Below are 16,165 nucleotides of genomic sequence, written 5' to 3'. Positions count from 1 at the left end.
CAGTAGCTGGGACTACAGGCGCCCACCACCACGCCCAGCTAATTTTTTGTATTTTTAGTAGAGATGGGGTTTCACTGTGTTAGCCAGGATGGTCTCGATCTCCTGACCTCGTGATCCGCCCACCTCGGCCTCCCAAAGTGCTGGGATTACAGGTGTGAGCCACCGCGCCCGTCCTGTATGCTGTTTTGAGAGCTATTACTCTTACTAACACAAAAACCAAAGGAGAGAGAAAAAATTTAAATGATTTTCCACTGCCCATACATCAGGGCTAACCTATAGAACATTTTTTATATTGTCAGAAAAGCATTATTTGCTAATAATTGATAAATGAGCAATGTACATAGAAAGTTGACCCAGGAGGAAGTACATGTGAGCATACAGGAAAATATTTAACAGTTAAAAAAATACAAATGGAAACAATAAAGTAATTTTTTAGACCTATTAAATTAACACCAAAGAAAATAGAAAGAAAAGAAACTTAAGATAACACCTAGTCCAGGTAGCATTGTATATTAATATTATTTTGTTTGGTTGTCTGTTTATTTTTTAATTTATCTCTTCTGCCCTTTTTTCCCCTGTTCCTTTTTTACTGCCTTCTTTTGGATAAATTGAATAATTTTTTTTTTTTAGATAGAGTCTCGCTGTGTTGCCCAGGCTGGAGTGCAATGGCATGATCTCGGCTCACTGCCTCCGAGGTTCAAGCGAGTACTACTAGTACTATTTGGGTACTCCCAAGTAGCTGGGATTATAGGCATGCACCACCATGCCCAGGTAATTTTTGTATTTTTAGTAGAGACAGGGTTTAACCATGTTGGTCAGACTGGTCTTGAACTCCTGACCTCATGATCTGCCCGCCTTGGCTTCCCAAAGTGCTAGGATTACAGGTGTGAGCCACCACGACCAGCCTAATTGAATAATTTTTTGTATCCAATTTTTACTTCCTCTACTGGCATTTAGCCATATGTCTTTGCATTCTGTTTTACGAATTATTTCAAGGCAATAGTTTCAAACATTTTGGTCTCAGGACCCCTTTACACTCTTAAATTACTAAGAACCCCAAAGACTTCTTATTGATATGGATTATGTCTATTGATATTTTCTGTATTAGAAATTAAAACTCAAACATGAAAACATTTATTAATTCCAAAACAATAATGAATCCATTACATATTAACATAAATTACATATTTTAATGTAAATGTATATTCCCAAAAGTGTAATGCAAAGAGTGGCATTGCTGTAAATATTTGCAAGTCTCTTTAATGTCTGCCTTAATGGAAGAAATTGGATTCTCATATCCTCTTGAATAATATGAAGATAATTTGGCCTCTCATAGATACGTGCTTACAAAGGAGAGGAGTTTTTTTGTTTTTTGGTTTTTTTTTTGGTTTTTTTGTTTTGTTTTTGAGACAGAGTCTTGCTCTCTTCCCCAGGCTGGAGTACAGTGGTGCGATCTCGGCTCACTGCAAGCCCCACCTGCCGGGTTCATGCCATTCTCCTGCCTCAGCCTCCAGAGTAGCTGGGACTACAGGCAACCACCACCACTCCCGGCTAATTTTTTGTATTTTTTAGTGGAGACGGGGTTTCACCATGTTAGCCAGGATGGTCTCGATCTCCTGACCTCATGATCCGCCCACCTCGGCCTCCCAAAGTGCTGGGATTACAGGCGTGAGCCACCGTGTCCGGCCAGAGAGGAGTTTTTAATAGCCTTTATCAGATAATTGTGGATTTTTTTTTTTTTTGATATTACACTAAATCTCAATAGTGGTAGTTTCTTAGTTGCAATATGGCATATGAAACCATATCACGGAACTTTTTATATTCTGCCATATATGTATATATATTTTCAAGACCAGGTCTTGCTATGTTACGCAAGCTGGCTGTGAGCTCCTGGGCTCAAGCCATTCTCCTGCCTCAGCCTCCTGAGTAGCTGGGACTACAAGAGCACTCCACAGGGCCTGGCTCTATATTCTGCCATATTATGATACACTGGTATACCTTGCACTTTGGATAGATCCTTTACCTATGCATGATTTATAACATCATGCATGGATAATTTGGAAAATGTTGGTTCCCTGTTTAATGTAGATCTTCTAAATGTTGACACATTTTATTATAAAATATTTAAAAATCACATTTGTTAATATCACCACCAGTCTCATCAGGAAAATCTGTATTGGGAAGCTATCAAACTCATGGTGGTGGACACAAGCTTTCCAGAAGTCTAATTTTTGCTTGGAAGCACAAAATTTATTTTTGCAAACACATACCGTTAATTTGTTTTTCTTAATGTTATAGGCTCATTTTGTTTACTTTTGAGAAACTATATGCCAAATACCCAAGTCTAAATAACTATAGCTTTATCAGTAGTTGCTCTTTCAAGTAAAAATAGCATCCCATGAAAAAAGCAGCTAGTTCAGCTCACAGTTCATATGAGTGCTTTTCCTCAGTCAAGCCAGCCATTGTACTTCAGTACAGAAGTGCATGCTTTCCATCTTGTCACATAGGCTATTAAAAAGATTTGTACCCTAGGTTCAATATTTCATAAAATTAATAGTTTTTACTGCTTCATCAATCAGCGAAATTGAAAATTTTTTAATTGTTTAATTTTGGTAAAAATTGTTATATTCTTTGCTGCTCACTGGATGGTGGCAGAGAATATGACAGTTAACACATTTTGGTGCCACTGCCTTCTTTCATTCCAAGGCAGTTGTAGTTTTACCCCTCATTGTTTTTATACCATTACTGCAAATGTCAACACAGTGAAAGAGCAAAACACAGTATTGCTATGAGAATAGTTTTGATTCTCATACTGTGGTTCTCAATTTGAGAACCACAGCTCTAGACATTACAATGTGCTTTGTCAACTTAGTGTAGTCTACTTAGAATTAATGTTGTGCCACCTAACATAAAATTAACCTTACAACAATATGTTTCTACTTATCATCCCTCCAACATTTGTGATATTGTTGTCATATAGTTTACCTCTATGTATAAATGCTATAATCATTGTTTTTATTTTTGTTATATACAGTTAGTTGGGTTTTTTAAAAGAAATTTAAAGTTTTTAAAAAGATTATTTTATAATTACCCACATATTTACCACTTCTGGTCTCTTTTTTTCACCCTGTAGATCTCAGACTCCATGTGGTCCCCTTTTCCTTTAACCTGAAGATCTTTAACATTTCTTGTAGTGCAAATTCTGCTGGTAACAAATTCTCTCAAAGTTTGTTTATCTGAAAATGTCTTTATTTTACAAATTTGAAAGATCTTTTTACTGCATGTGAAATTCAGGGTTGACACATCTCTCCCATCCCGGTGCCCCGACATAAGATGTCCTTGCTTTATCTTCTGGCCTTCATTATCATTGTTTCTGATGAGAAATCAGCTGTAGTTTGCATTTCTTTTCCCACTGTATATAGTAGCTACTTTTCAAATGTATCTTTATCTTTGATTTTTATCAGTTTTCTCTGTATTTATATTGCCTGGGGTTTGCTGTGTTTCCTGCCTGATCTATTGAGTGTTTCTTTTTCTTCTTTCTTCTTTTTATCTTCAAATTTGGAAAAATTTTAGTCAGTATTTCTTTATTATTATTTTTAACTCATTTTCTTTCTCTTTTCTATTTCTGGGCTTTCAATTTATGTGTTTGTTAGACCAATTGGTATTATCCCACAGGTTACTGAGACTCATACTTTTTTTCAATCTTTGTCTCTCTGGTCTTCAGTTTGAATAATTTCCACATCTGCCATTAAGTTTACTGACCCATTCTCTCCAGTGTCTGTCAGCTGTTAAGCCTCCCAATTTTTTTTGTGTGTGTGTGACAGGGTTTCACTCTGTCACCCAGGCTGGAGTGGTGTGATTATGGCTCACTGCAACCTCAACTTCCTGTACTCAAGCGATTCTTCTACCTCAGCCTCCCAAAGTGCTGGGATTACAGGTATGAGCTACCATGCCCACCTGAGCCTACTCAACTCTTTATTTCAGATAGTGTGTATGGGTTTGTTCTAGAATTTCCTTTTTAAAAAAATAAAGTTTTCATTTTTTTCTGAGATTTCTTCCATCTATGCATTCATTCTGTCCATCTTTTTCTTTAAATCTTGTAACATATTTTTCAATGCTGTTTTAAAGTCCTTGTGTACTAATTCCAACATTTGGTTTTCTCAAAGTCTATATTTATTGACTGACTTTTCTCTTGATTTGCATGTCTAGTAGTGTTTGATTATATGGTGTACATTATGGATATCTTCTATGGAGTCTGGATTATGTTGTCTTCCTTTAAAGATGTTGAGTCTTTTCTGGCAAGTGGTTGAATTTCTGCCAGCTCCTTCTTGGATCAGGTTTGATTTTAGGTGTTGTTTGGGTGGGACTATTTTGATAATGTCCTGAGTCTAGTTTGGTTCTTCTTCCTATGGCATGGGATTTCTAGGGTCTTAACTAAATATTCAAGGTGCTCAGATAGATCTTTCCACTGTGGCTTAGCCAGAACTCCAGTGTCACCAAGTACTGTACTACCTATCTCGTCAGTTCTCTTTTCTCCACCCTCATTCCTAGAATCCTCTCTCTTCTACTAGTCCCTGTGGTGACTCTGCCTGTAGATGAGCAGCTAGGACTAGCTGAAAACCTTAGGAGAACTCTTGTAGACTTCAGGGGCCCTCTTGTCTGTCCATCTCCCTCTTCAGTATCCTGTTGCACAAACTCTCACCACCTCTGCAACTCTGAACTCTCTGCCTTCTCAACTCATGAAACTGCCACTCAGTGAGACAGCCTCTCTGCACCACAGTCTAGAATGTGTCCCCAGACAGAACAGGTGGATGTGGGGACTCACCTTTTGTGTTTTTCTTCTCTTAAGGATCAGTCTTGCCCTGTCTGAAGTGTAGTCCAGTGTTTAAAAGCAGTTGCTTTATTTTATCCAGCTTTATAATTATTTGTGGCAGGAGGGTAAGTCCATTGCCAGGTACTCTGTCATGGCCAAAATCATAAGTCCTATACCAGAGTTTTAAGTCATAATTATGTTGAAGATTTTGTAGTATATAGAAAAATGTGTGTGTGTTTGTTTGTGTAACTGTGTAATAAATATGCCTTTGTGTTGGAGAAACCAGCCCCATACCACCCGGCAGGTACCCAGAGTCCAGCGGAGACAAAGGAATTAGAAAGAGACAGAATAAGAGTTTAAAAGGTGGGTCCAGGAGACCAGAGCATGGAGGCTTGCTCCACGGCCCCGAGCTCTCGGCCTCCACCCAATTTATTGGTTTACAAGTTCTTTGTTCTAGGGCAAATGGGAGGGGTAGGAAGGGATGAGGAAAAGGATTAATCAGTGAAGGAGAAATCATGAGTCATTCAATAAGATGTATAGCAGTGGCGGTTTCTGGGAATTTCCTCCAGCAAAGTAGTCTCTAAACTACTTAAGATCTTTAACTTATCGGGACTAAAATGGGTAGGAGTGGGTTTCAGGAGAAGCCAAGATGTTTGATTATACTCTACTGCTTCAAAGGAGTGTTATTTCCCCGAGCAACCTGTGGAATGCCGCGGAGCTCTTATGCTGTTGGGGCATAAAGACATGAAGGCAATAAGGAGACTTTTCTCCTCAGAGGCCGCCCATGGCTCCCCATGGGTGTCTCACACAGGGGAGACCAACTCATCTGGCATCCCAGAAACTCTCTTTCCCACACTTTGTTATAGAATTAAGAATTATTGAAATAGTCTTAGGCTGAAAGTAATAGACTCTATTTTTTCCTTTAACCTAAGAATAAATATTTTCTTTTTAATTCCCTAGTCATCTAATACATTTGTCAAATTTGTCAAATATCATTGACTTACAGAACAAAGTTGTGTTCTATAGTGAGGCCATCACATGCATAGTAAATGACAAAGACAGGAAAATAGTTTATATTGGGTACTTTGGTTTATATCTGATTACTAAAAGTTATAACAGGAAGCAACACTATATTCAGCAGAATTTTCTCTAGGTAATATTATCAAAAACTTTAGTATCCAACTTAAATAATTGGTGTGTGTGTGTATGTGTGTGTGTTTTAACTTTTCCAAATCAAACCAAATGCACAATTATTTAGATTACTATTGCCATCAACTAAAAGCTAAATCAAGGAAACATTATTCAATTATACTATACATATGGAAGGAATAAGAAATATATATAAACTATATATACAAACAAATTATAGGACATGTAAACATTTGTCTTACTCAAAAATCTGTTTTTGAGGTTTTTTCTCAAATTCAAATTTTCATGAAAAGTATATTTTGTACTTTATGCTCAAGTTTCTTTTTTATGTCTTTCCTTTTTTAAGAAAACATAACTTCCTTCTTATTATAAGGGTTTATGGCTTTTTCCTCATGAAGGGTAAAGTTTTAAAGACAATTGTTGTATGTCTTAAACATAGAGTACAGGTTTTACATATAGTTTTTAAAAAATTATCTCTAGTTGAAGCTGCTTTACGATATTAAGGAAATTTAAGATAGTTTGTTCTTACTCCTATCCAAACATAATTGGTTTTAGTTCACCACTTAGAATCTTCACCCAGTGTGTATATAATTTTAAACAGTTGTAATTATAATACGTATATAATTTGGCCGGGTGCATGGTGGCTCACGCCTGTAATCCTAGCACTTTAGGAGGCTGAGGCGGGCAAATCACCTGAGGTCAGGAGTTCGAGACCAGCCTGGCCAACATGGTGAAACCCCATCTCTACTAAAAATAAAAAAATTAGCCGGGTATGGTGGCACACGCCTATAATCCCAGCTACTTGGGAGGCTGAGGCAGGAGAATTGCTTGAACATGGGAGGTGGAGGTTGCAGTGAGCCAAGATTGTGCCACCGCACTCCAGCCTGGGCAACACAGCAAGACTCCATCTCAAAAAAAAAAAGATAAATATATATATAATTTGGGGATCTACTTTTTTAACTTCATGTTATTTTATAAATACTTTTCCATATTGTCATATAATAGTCATATTTATTATCTTAATGTCTGTATAATATTCCTTTGATTTACTATAATTTTTTCATTCCCCTGTCACTGAAGTTGTTTCTAATTTTTTGCTATTAATATTATATTTAGTGTTCCAGTGATTATCTTCATACAAATATTTCCCTGTATAGAATTTCTTAGTTCTTTCGAGTTACTTCATTTCAGTAAGTTCCCAGAAGTACAATTTATTGGCCAAACTCTATAAACCACTTTTTTCCTTTAGTTTTTGTTGCTGTTAAATACTTGATTATTTCCAGTTTGTTTATTGTTTCTATGCTTAAATTCTATTGTAGTTGTATTTATTACTAATAAAAAGTTGTATGATTCTTATTGCCAGCTGTTGGGTTTTGGGATACATGAATCCAGTTTTCCAAAGTAAAGAACTGCCATCATAAAGCAGCAGGCCTGGAGGAAGTCCCCATAAATACAGTAGGAACATTTTATAGGTTTCTGTGGGGATTCTGTAACTGTGGTGTAAAAAAAAAAAATCTGTTCTGCAGGAACTTAGGATATACTATTCCCCTCACTTAGCAGTTAAGAAAATGAAGTAACATAAAGAACAGTGTAAGGAAGTTACAGTTAAGAAATAACTGTAAGTTATTAAATAAGAAATAGCAAGTTAAACTAAAAGCTTAAATGCTTAAAGCGGAAGACCACATATACTCTTATTGTCTCACAGCTTGATTCTTCCCAGGGAAATAGATTGTTCTATTTTCTTTCCTATATGTGGTAGAATTTGTAGATGAAAAACTCATCCCTAGCCTTAGAAATACTGTTTTTTCAATAAATAACTTGTTGCCTTTAATTTCACAACTGTCATGTAATTGTATTCAATATAGTATATTTAATATATACACAATTTAAAGTATAGTTGCCAGCCCCAATTTATATGTGATTGATCACAGATGTTAATGTAAGTCAAAATAAGTCAAAACAAAAACTATCCTAACCTCATTTATTAAAGCAAGAGACAAAGTTGTTTAATGGTTATTTGGCTTGTACATGATTGGATTTTTTTTAAATACTGGTGGTTAAACTTTTATCTATAAGACTCTGAAAACATTCTCATTCACTTTTCCTGGAGACTGCAGCATACCAATTTTGATTTATTTATTTATTTTTATTTTTTTAAGGAAAATAGTTTCGCACCTTCGGTGGTGTATTTATAGCCAGGTCACTGGAATATACCCTCTCATATCTGATAGTATAAGCATTACTTAAAATAGTACCATGCTTATCATCATTCCACCCAATGTAACTCCATATTCTGTCATTGTTACTCCCACTTTCCTAGATACTCAGTTTTAAGACCTTGGAATCATTCATGACTCTTACACTTCTTCTCCAATATCTAGTTAATCTCTAGGTCTTAATTGCAGTGTTTTCAGTGTCTCCCTCTCCCCCTTTCCTTCCTGTTCTCCATTGCTACCACTTTAGTTGTGGGACTCATTACTCCTAGACCATTCCAACAGTCTAATTGGTCGCATTTCCTCCAGTCCTTCGCCACTTCATTGTGTCTTGCATACTACTTAACTGTTCAGCCCCACATTTAAGATCCTCTGAAATCTGACCGTTACCCAGCTCCCAACTTCATCTGCAGTAGTCCAAGAGAACCAGTCAAAATGGAGTTTTTTAACTGTTCACTGTATGCACTGTCTGTATTGTCAGCTTCTGAGTGACATGAATTTGCTCTACCACTTTTCCTCCTAACCTGAGCCCAAACCTACCTTCTCTTAAGCCTTCCTATTTGCCCCAGCTGCATTAATTGGCTGCGCTCCCCTTCATCAGGTACTAGCCATGCATGCTTCACTGTATTATCATTTACTTATTGTTTACCTGGCTGCACTAGGAGAATATAAACCCAAGATGGGCAAACATTACATCTTAAGTCTCTCTGTGTCCCCAACTGCCGTGGTAGAAAATAATAGACTAATAGTTGAGAAGATGGACTTTTAAGTGACACAAACCTAAGTGAATTCTGGTTCTGCCACTTCATGGCTATATGACCTTGAATAAGTTATTAAATTTCTGTTAGCCACTATGCAAAGTAGGCATGATTATAACCCTATCAAAAGGTTTTTGAAAGGATTACATAAGACATATATATGTAATGTGCTTATTACAATACCTGATATGTAATAAATAAATGATGGTAATTATTATAATTATAATTATGATCATCCTAACTGCTCAATGTTTGTCGGTCACAGCATGATGCACTTCCAAGAACTATATAATTTATCCCTTCTCATCAGTCAGGTGACTACATATATCATATGATAATAGTGTTAGGGGTTTTTCTTTCAGGCTACATGCAACTTGAATATGGGTGTGTAATTTTTTTATTGTTTAGTGATAAAAAATTATTCCTGGCTTATTCCAGGAAATGGCTTTACTTATAGTCTAACTTATTGCAAAAAAAAATGCAAACTTTGTGAAAACAAAACTTAAAAAATATTACCTTTCTTGTATACAGTTGTTGCTTCTATTACAAGAAAGACATTTATTTGCAGCAGAAAATAATATCTTCTCATATAGGGAGAGTAGATTCTGAAACTAAAAATACTTATAGAAAGTGCCAGAACTTAGAAAGATGACCTGTTCACATGCTGCATCAAGTACTCTATCACTTAAATGCAAATGAATCATTTTATGGAAGTTAAAGTAGCTAATAAGAAAAATAAATCTAAAGTTACTTTAAAAATTGCAGGCTAAGTACAAAACATTTTAACACTTTGATCTCTTTGACAGCAAAGTGTTAGAATACAAGTGTTGTAAGAGGAGCATTTAAAAACTACTGAAGAATGTTCTGTTCATAAATTAACAAAAAGGCAAATAAATTTAGTCTTAGAGTAAAAACCGGCAAACCATACCAGCACCCAAATAGTCATACACCAGGGTGTTCTGAGGACATTACTTTAGCAGCCATTTCCCAGAGGTAGCTGGGGCTTGCAGCACAACCACATTTAAACAGAAGAATCGTAGGAGTTCCAGGGTTGTACCAGCGCCATAAGTAGGAACATCTGACACAAAATGTATTCATTCCATGTGGAATTAGTCTGTATCATTTGTCTTCAGCTAATCTAGAACGAAAGATGTGGTTCCTTGTCACCTTTTTTCTGCCTTCTTCAATGATAAAGCATATTTTACAATCTTTTTATTTTTTTTAATAGGGATCACATGCAGTGGTCTAAGGAAGAAGAAGCAGCAGCCAGAAAAAAAGTAAAGGAAAACTCAGCTGTGCGAGTCCTTCTGGAAGAGCAAGGTAGCCAACTGCGTGCTGTAGCTCCTAGAGCCAGAGCTTTATTCACTTTTCCTCCTCCTCGTGTGATTGCTTCTGCGAGTTCTTAGCCTCTCCTGATGCCAGTCCACTTGTTCCATTTGGTAGAATTCCCAGTTTTTCCAGTGTAGTGGGACCGAAGTTAATGAAATTTGTATTCACCCTATAATTGGGTCTTTGAGTAGTCATATTATTGCTTTTTCTGGGAGATATACACATGGGTGGCATTTCAAACAAAATATGAAAACATGATTTTAAACTTTTCCACTTGCTATGCTGCTATTACTCTGCTATTATGCATTTCACTTCCTAGGAACTTTGAACAAATTTATAAACTTTGCGCAAAGAAGATAAAGTCACATCAAAATGGTGCTGAAGTTTTAGGATAAATATAGTTTCAGTAAGGATTGAAGGCAGTTTTCTTGAAGGCCTTTATATTTAAGTTTAATTTAGGTAAAGCCTTGACCACCTTCATAAATGGCTTTTAAAAAATTGGCCTATGCTACCATCAGAAAAACTCAGGAGCTGGCGCAGTGGCTCATACCTGTAATCTCAGCACTTTGGGTGGCCGAGGTGGGCAGATCATGAGGTCAAAAGATCGAGAAACCCTGTCTCTACTAAAAATAACAAAAATTAGCTGGGCGTGGTGGCACATGCCTGTAGTCCCAGCTACTCAGGAGGGTGAGGCAGGAGAATCACTTGAACTCGAGAGGCAGAGGTTGCAGTGAGCCAAGATCACACCACTGTACTCCAGCCTGGCAACAGAGCGAGACTCCGTCTAAAAAAAAACAAAAAAACAAAGAAACAAAAAAACAGGAAATGTTGATTCCATGTTATGGCTGCTATGAATAGAGCTGCAGTAGACATGGGAGTGCAATTATCTCTTTGATATATTGATGTCCTTTCTTTTGGATAAATACCCAGTAGTGGCATTGCTGGATGATATGGTAGTTCTATTTTTACTTTTTTGAGGAAACTCCACACTGTTTTCCATAGTGGTCATACTAATTTACATTCCCACCAACAGTGTATGAATGTTCTCCTTTTTCCACATCCTCACCAGCATCCATTCATTATTCCCTGTCTTTTTGATATACGCCATTTTAGGTGAGGTGAGATGATTATCTCATTGTGGTTTTGATTTGCATTTTTCTGATGATTAGTGATACTGAGCATTTTTTCATATAGCTGTTGGCCATTTGTACGTCTTCTTTTGAGAAATATCTATTCAGATCTTTTGCCATTTTTTTTTTTTTTTTTGAGACAGGGTCTTGTTGCCCAGTCTGGAGTACAGTGATGAGATCATGGCTCACTGCAGCTTTAATCTGCCGGGGTTCAGGTGATCCTCCCACCTCAGCCCAGGTTGGTCTGAAACTCCTCATCCTCCCAAAGTGCTGGTATTACAGGAGTGAGCCACTGCCCCAACCTTGCCCATTTTTTAATGTGATTTTCTTTTTTTTTTTTTTTGCTGTTGAGTTGTTTGAGCTCCTTAATATATTCCTGTTATTAATCCCTTGTCAAATGGGTAGTTTGCAAATATGATCTTCCATTCTGTGGGTTGTCTCTTCACTTTGTTGATTGTTTCTTTGCTGTACAGGCGCTTGTTAGCGTGATATAATCCCATTTTCTATTTTTGCTTTGTTTGCTTGTGCTTTTGAAATCTTTTGACAAATGGCAAAATAGACAAATAAAAATGCTCCAATGTCCTGGAGCATTTCCCCCAATGTTTTCTTCTAGTAATTTCATAGTTTCGGGTCATAGATTTAAGTCTTTAGTCCATTTTGATTTGATTTTTGTATATAGTAAATGAGAGTCTAGTTTTATTCTTCTGCTTACAGTTTTCCAGTTTTCCCAGCACCATTTATTGAAGAGACTGTCCTTTCCCCATTATATGTACTTGACACCTTTGTCAAAAATGAGTTGGTTGTAAATGCATGGATTTATATTTGGGTTCTCTGTTCTCTTCCATCAGTCAATGTGTCTGTTTTTATGCTAGTAAAACATACACATTGCTAGTAAAACATTGGCTAGTAAACACATGCTAGTAAAACAGTAAAACATTGGCTGTTTTTATGCCAGTTTGGTTACTGTAGCTTTGTAATATGTTTTGAAGTCAGGTAGTATGATGCCTCCAGCTTTGTTCTTTTTTTTTTTTTTTTTTTTTTTTTTTTGAGATGGAGTTTTGCTCTGTTGTCCAGGCCGGAGTGCAATGGCACGATCTCGGCTCACTACAACCTCTGCCTCCCAGGCTCAAGCAATTCTCCTGTCTCAGCCTCCTGATTAGCTGGGATTACAGGTGCCCACCACCACAACCAGCTAATTTTTGTATTTTTAGTAGAGATAGGGTTTTGCCATGTTGGCCAGGCTGGTCTTGAACTCCTGACCTCAGGTGATCCGCCCACCTCTGCCTCCCAAAGTGCTGGGATTACAGGTGTGAGCCACTGCACCTGGCCTCAGCTTTGTTCATTTTGCTCAGGATTGCTTTGGCTATTCTGGATCTTTTGGGGTTCTATAAAAATTTTAGGGGCCAGGCACAAGTGGCTCACACTTGTAATCCCAGCATTTTGGGAAACCTAGACTGGAGGATTGCTTGAGCCCAGGAGTTCAAGACCAACTTGGGCAATATGGCTAAAACCTGTCTCTACAAAAAATACAAAAATTAATCAAGGGTTGTGGTCATGCCCCTGTAGTCCCAGCTACTCAGGGGGCTGCGGCTGGAGGATCATTTGAACCCGGGAGTTTGAGGCTGCAGTAAGCTGTAATTGTGCCACTGCACTCCAGACTGGGTGACAGAGTGAGAACCTGTCTCAAAAAAAAAAAAAAAAGAAAGAAAGAAAAATTTCAGGATTTTGTTTTCTATTTCTGTGAAGAATGTCATAGGTATTTTGATTGGGATTCCATTGAATCTATAAATTGCTTTTGGTAGAATTGTCATTTTAACAATATTAATTATTTGGACCCATCAGCATGGAATATCTTCCCGTTTTTTAATGTCCTCTTTAATTTCTTTTATGAATGTTTTATAGTTTTCCTTGTATGGATCTTTCACATCTCTGATTAAATTGATTTCTAGGTGTCTTATATTCTTTGTAGCTACTGGAAATGGGATTGCTTTCTTGATTTCTTTTTCAGATTGTTCACTGTCGGCATATTTAAATGCTACTGATTTTTGTGTGTTTATTTTGTATCCTGCAATTTTACTAAATGTATCAGTTCTAACAGTTTTTTGGTGGAGTCTAGGTTTTTCTAAGTTTAAGATCATATTGTTGGCTGGGCACAGGGGCTTACGCCTGTAATCCCAGAACTTTGGGGGGCCAGGGTGGGCAGATCACTTGAGGCCAGCCTGGCCAACAGGGCGAAACCCTATCTCTACTATAAATACAAAAAATTAGCCGGGAATCATGGTACATCCCTGTAGTCCCAGCTACTCAGGAGGCTGAGGTGGGAGAATCACTTGAACCCAGGACGCAGAGGTTGCAGTGAGCCGAGATCACTTTTGCACCACTGCACTGCAGCCTGGGTGACAGAGTAAGACCCTGTCTCAAAAACAAAACAAAACAAAACAAAACAAAACATATTGTCTTTGAACAAGGCTAATTTGACTTCTTCCTTTCCAACTTGGCTGCCCTTTATTTCTTTGTCTTGCCTAATTTCTCTGGCTAGGACTTCCAGTATTATGTTAAATTAAAGTGGCAAAAGTGGGCATCCTTGCCTGTTCCAGATGGATGAATGGATAAAAAAAAAGTGGTATATATACATAATGGAATATTATTCAGCCATAAAAAAAGAATGAAATCTTATTTGCAGCAACATGGAGGAAATGGAGGTCCTTAAGTTAAATAAGTCAAACACAGAAAGACAAATACTGCATGTTTTCATCCATATGTGGGAGCTAAAACAGTGGCTGTTATGAAAATAGAGAATAGATTGGTAATTACCAGAGGCCAGGAAGGGGTGGGGGGGTGAAGAGAGATTGAGTAATGGGTACAAATACACAGTTAGATAGAAGGAGTAAGACTTCATGTTCAATATAGATCAGTAGGGTGACTAGTTCACAATTATCTACTGAAAATTTCAAAATAGCTAGAGGAGGCCAGACGAGGTGGCTCACACCTATAATCTCAGCACTTTGGGAGCCCAAGGTGGGTGGATCACCTAAGGTCAGGGGTTCAAGACCAGCCTGGCCAACATGGTGAAACCCTATCTCTACCAAAAATATAAAATTAGCCAGGTCTGGTGGCACACACCTGTAGTCCTAGCTACTCGGGAGGCTGAGGCAGGAGAATTGCTTGAACCCAGGAGGCAGAGGTTGCAGTGAGTCAAGATCACGTCATTGCACTCCAGCCTGGGTGACCATCTCAAAAAAAAAAAATAGCTAGAAGAGAATAAATGTTCCTAGCATGAAGAAAGGACAAAAAGGTGCGGTTCCAAGATGGCTGAATAGGAACAGCTCCAGTCTACAGCTCCCAGCATGAGCAATGCAGAAGATGGGTGATTTCTGTATTTCCAACTGAGGTACCAGGTTCATGTCACTGGTTGGACAGTGGGTGGATGCAGCCCACAGAGCATAAGCAGAAGCAGGGCGAGGCATCACCTCACCTGGGAAGTGCAAGGGTTCAGGGAATTCCCTTTCCTAGCCGAGGGAAGCCATGACAGACGGCACCTGGAAAATCAGGTCACTCCCACCCTAATACTGCGCTTTTCCAACAGTCTTAGCAAACGGCACACCAGGAGATTATATCCTGTGCCTGGCTTGGAGGGTACCACGCCCACGGAGCCTCGCTCATTGCTAGCACAGCAGTCTGACATCGAACTGCAAGGCAGCAGCGAGGCTGGGGAGGGGCGCCTGCCATTGCTGAGGCTTGAGTAGGTAAACAAAGTGGCTGGGAAACTCGAACTGGGTGGAGCCCACCGCAGCTCAAGGAGGCCTGCCTGCCTCTGTAGACTCCACCTCTGGGGGTAGGACATAGCTGAATAAAAGGCAGCAGAAGCTTCTGCAGACTTAATTGTCCCGTCTGACAGCTTTGAAGAGAGTACTGGTTCTCCCAGCACAGTTTGAGATCTGAGAAGGGACAGACTGCCTCCTCAAGTGGGTCCCTGACCCCCGAGTGGCCTAACTGGGAGGCACCTCCCAGTAGGGGCCGACTGACACCTCATACGACCAGGTGCCCCTCTGAGATGAAGCTTCCAGAGGAACAATCAGACAGCAACATTTGCTGTTCTGCAATATTTGCTGTTCTGCAGCCTCCACTGGTGATACCTAGGCAAACAGCGTCCAGAGTGGACCTCCAGCAAACTCCAACAGACCTGCAGCTGAAGGAAAACTAACAAACAGAAAGGACATCCACACCAAAACCCCATCTGTACGTCACCATCATCAATGACCAAAGGTAGATAAAACCACAAAGATGGGAAGAAACCGGAGCAGAAAAGCTGAAAATTCTAAAAATCAGAGCGCCTCTTCTCCAAAGGAATGCAATTCCTTGCCAGCAATGGAACAAAGCTGGTTGGAGAATGACTTTGACAAGTTGAGAGAAGAAGGCTTCAGACAATAGGTAATAACAAACTTCTCTGAGCTAAAGGAGGATGTTCGAACCCATCGCAAGGAAGCTAAAAACCTTGAAAAAAGATTAGACAAATGGCTAACTAGAATAAACAGCGTAGAGAAGTCCTTAAAAGACCTGATGGAGCTGAAAACCATGGCATGAGAACTACGTGACACATGCACAAGCTACTGACCAAATCAGTAGCTGATTTGGTCAAGTGGAAGAAAGGGTATCAGTGATTGAAGATCAAATGAATGAAATGAAGTGAAAAGAGAAGCTGAGAGAAAAAAGAGTAAAAAGAAATGAACAAAGCCTCCAAGAAATGTGGGACTATGTGAAAAGACCAAATCT

At 38.5% G+C, this 16,165-nt stretch overlaps 1 protein-coding gene across 3 annotated transcripts in view; it reads left to right on the top strand.

Moving 5' to 3' along the window:
• METTL8 (methyltransferase like 8) overlaps window positions 1-16,165 on the top strand; it is a 120,738-nt gene that overhangs the window by 64,528 nt on the left and 40,045 nt on the right. For all 3 annotated transcript variants that reach the window (XM_003254256.2, XM_030803056.1, XM_030803057.1), the window contains one exon: window positions 10,162-10,253. In XM_003254256.2, coding sequence (XP_003254304.2) covers window positions 10,162-10,253 — 92 coding nt within the window. The remainder of the gene's footprint in view (window positions 1-10,161; window positions 10,254-16,165) is intronic.

Source organism: Nomascus leucogenys, chromosome 22a, assembly GCF_006542625.1.
Source record: "Nomascus leucogenys isolate Asia chromosome 22a, Asia_NLE_v1, whole genome shotgun sequence".
Lineage (NCBI taxonomy): Eukaryota > Metazoa > Chordata > Mammalia > Primates > Hylobatidae > Nomascus > Nomascus leucogenys.
Note: the sequence above shows the minus strand (reverse complement) of the source record. Positions and strands in the feature narration are given on the sequence as shown.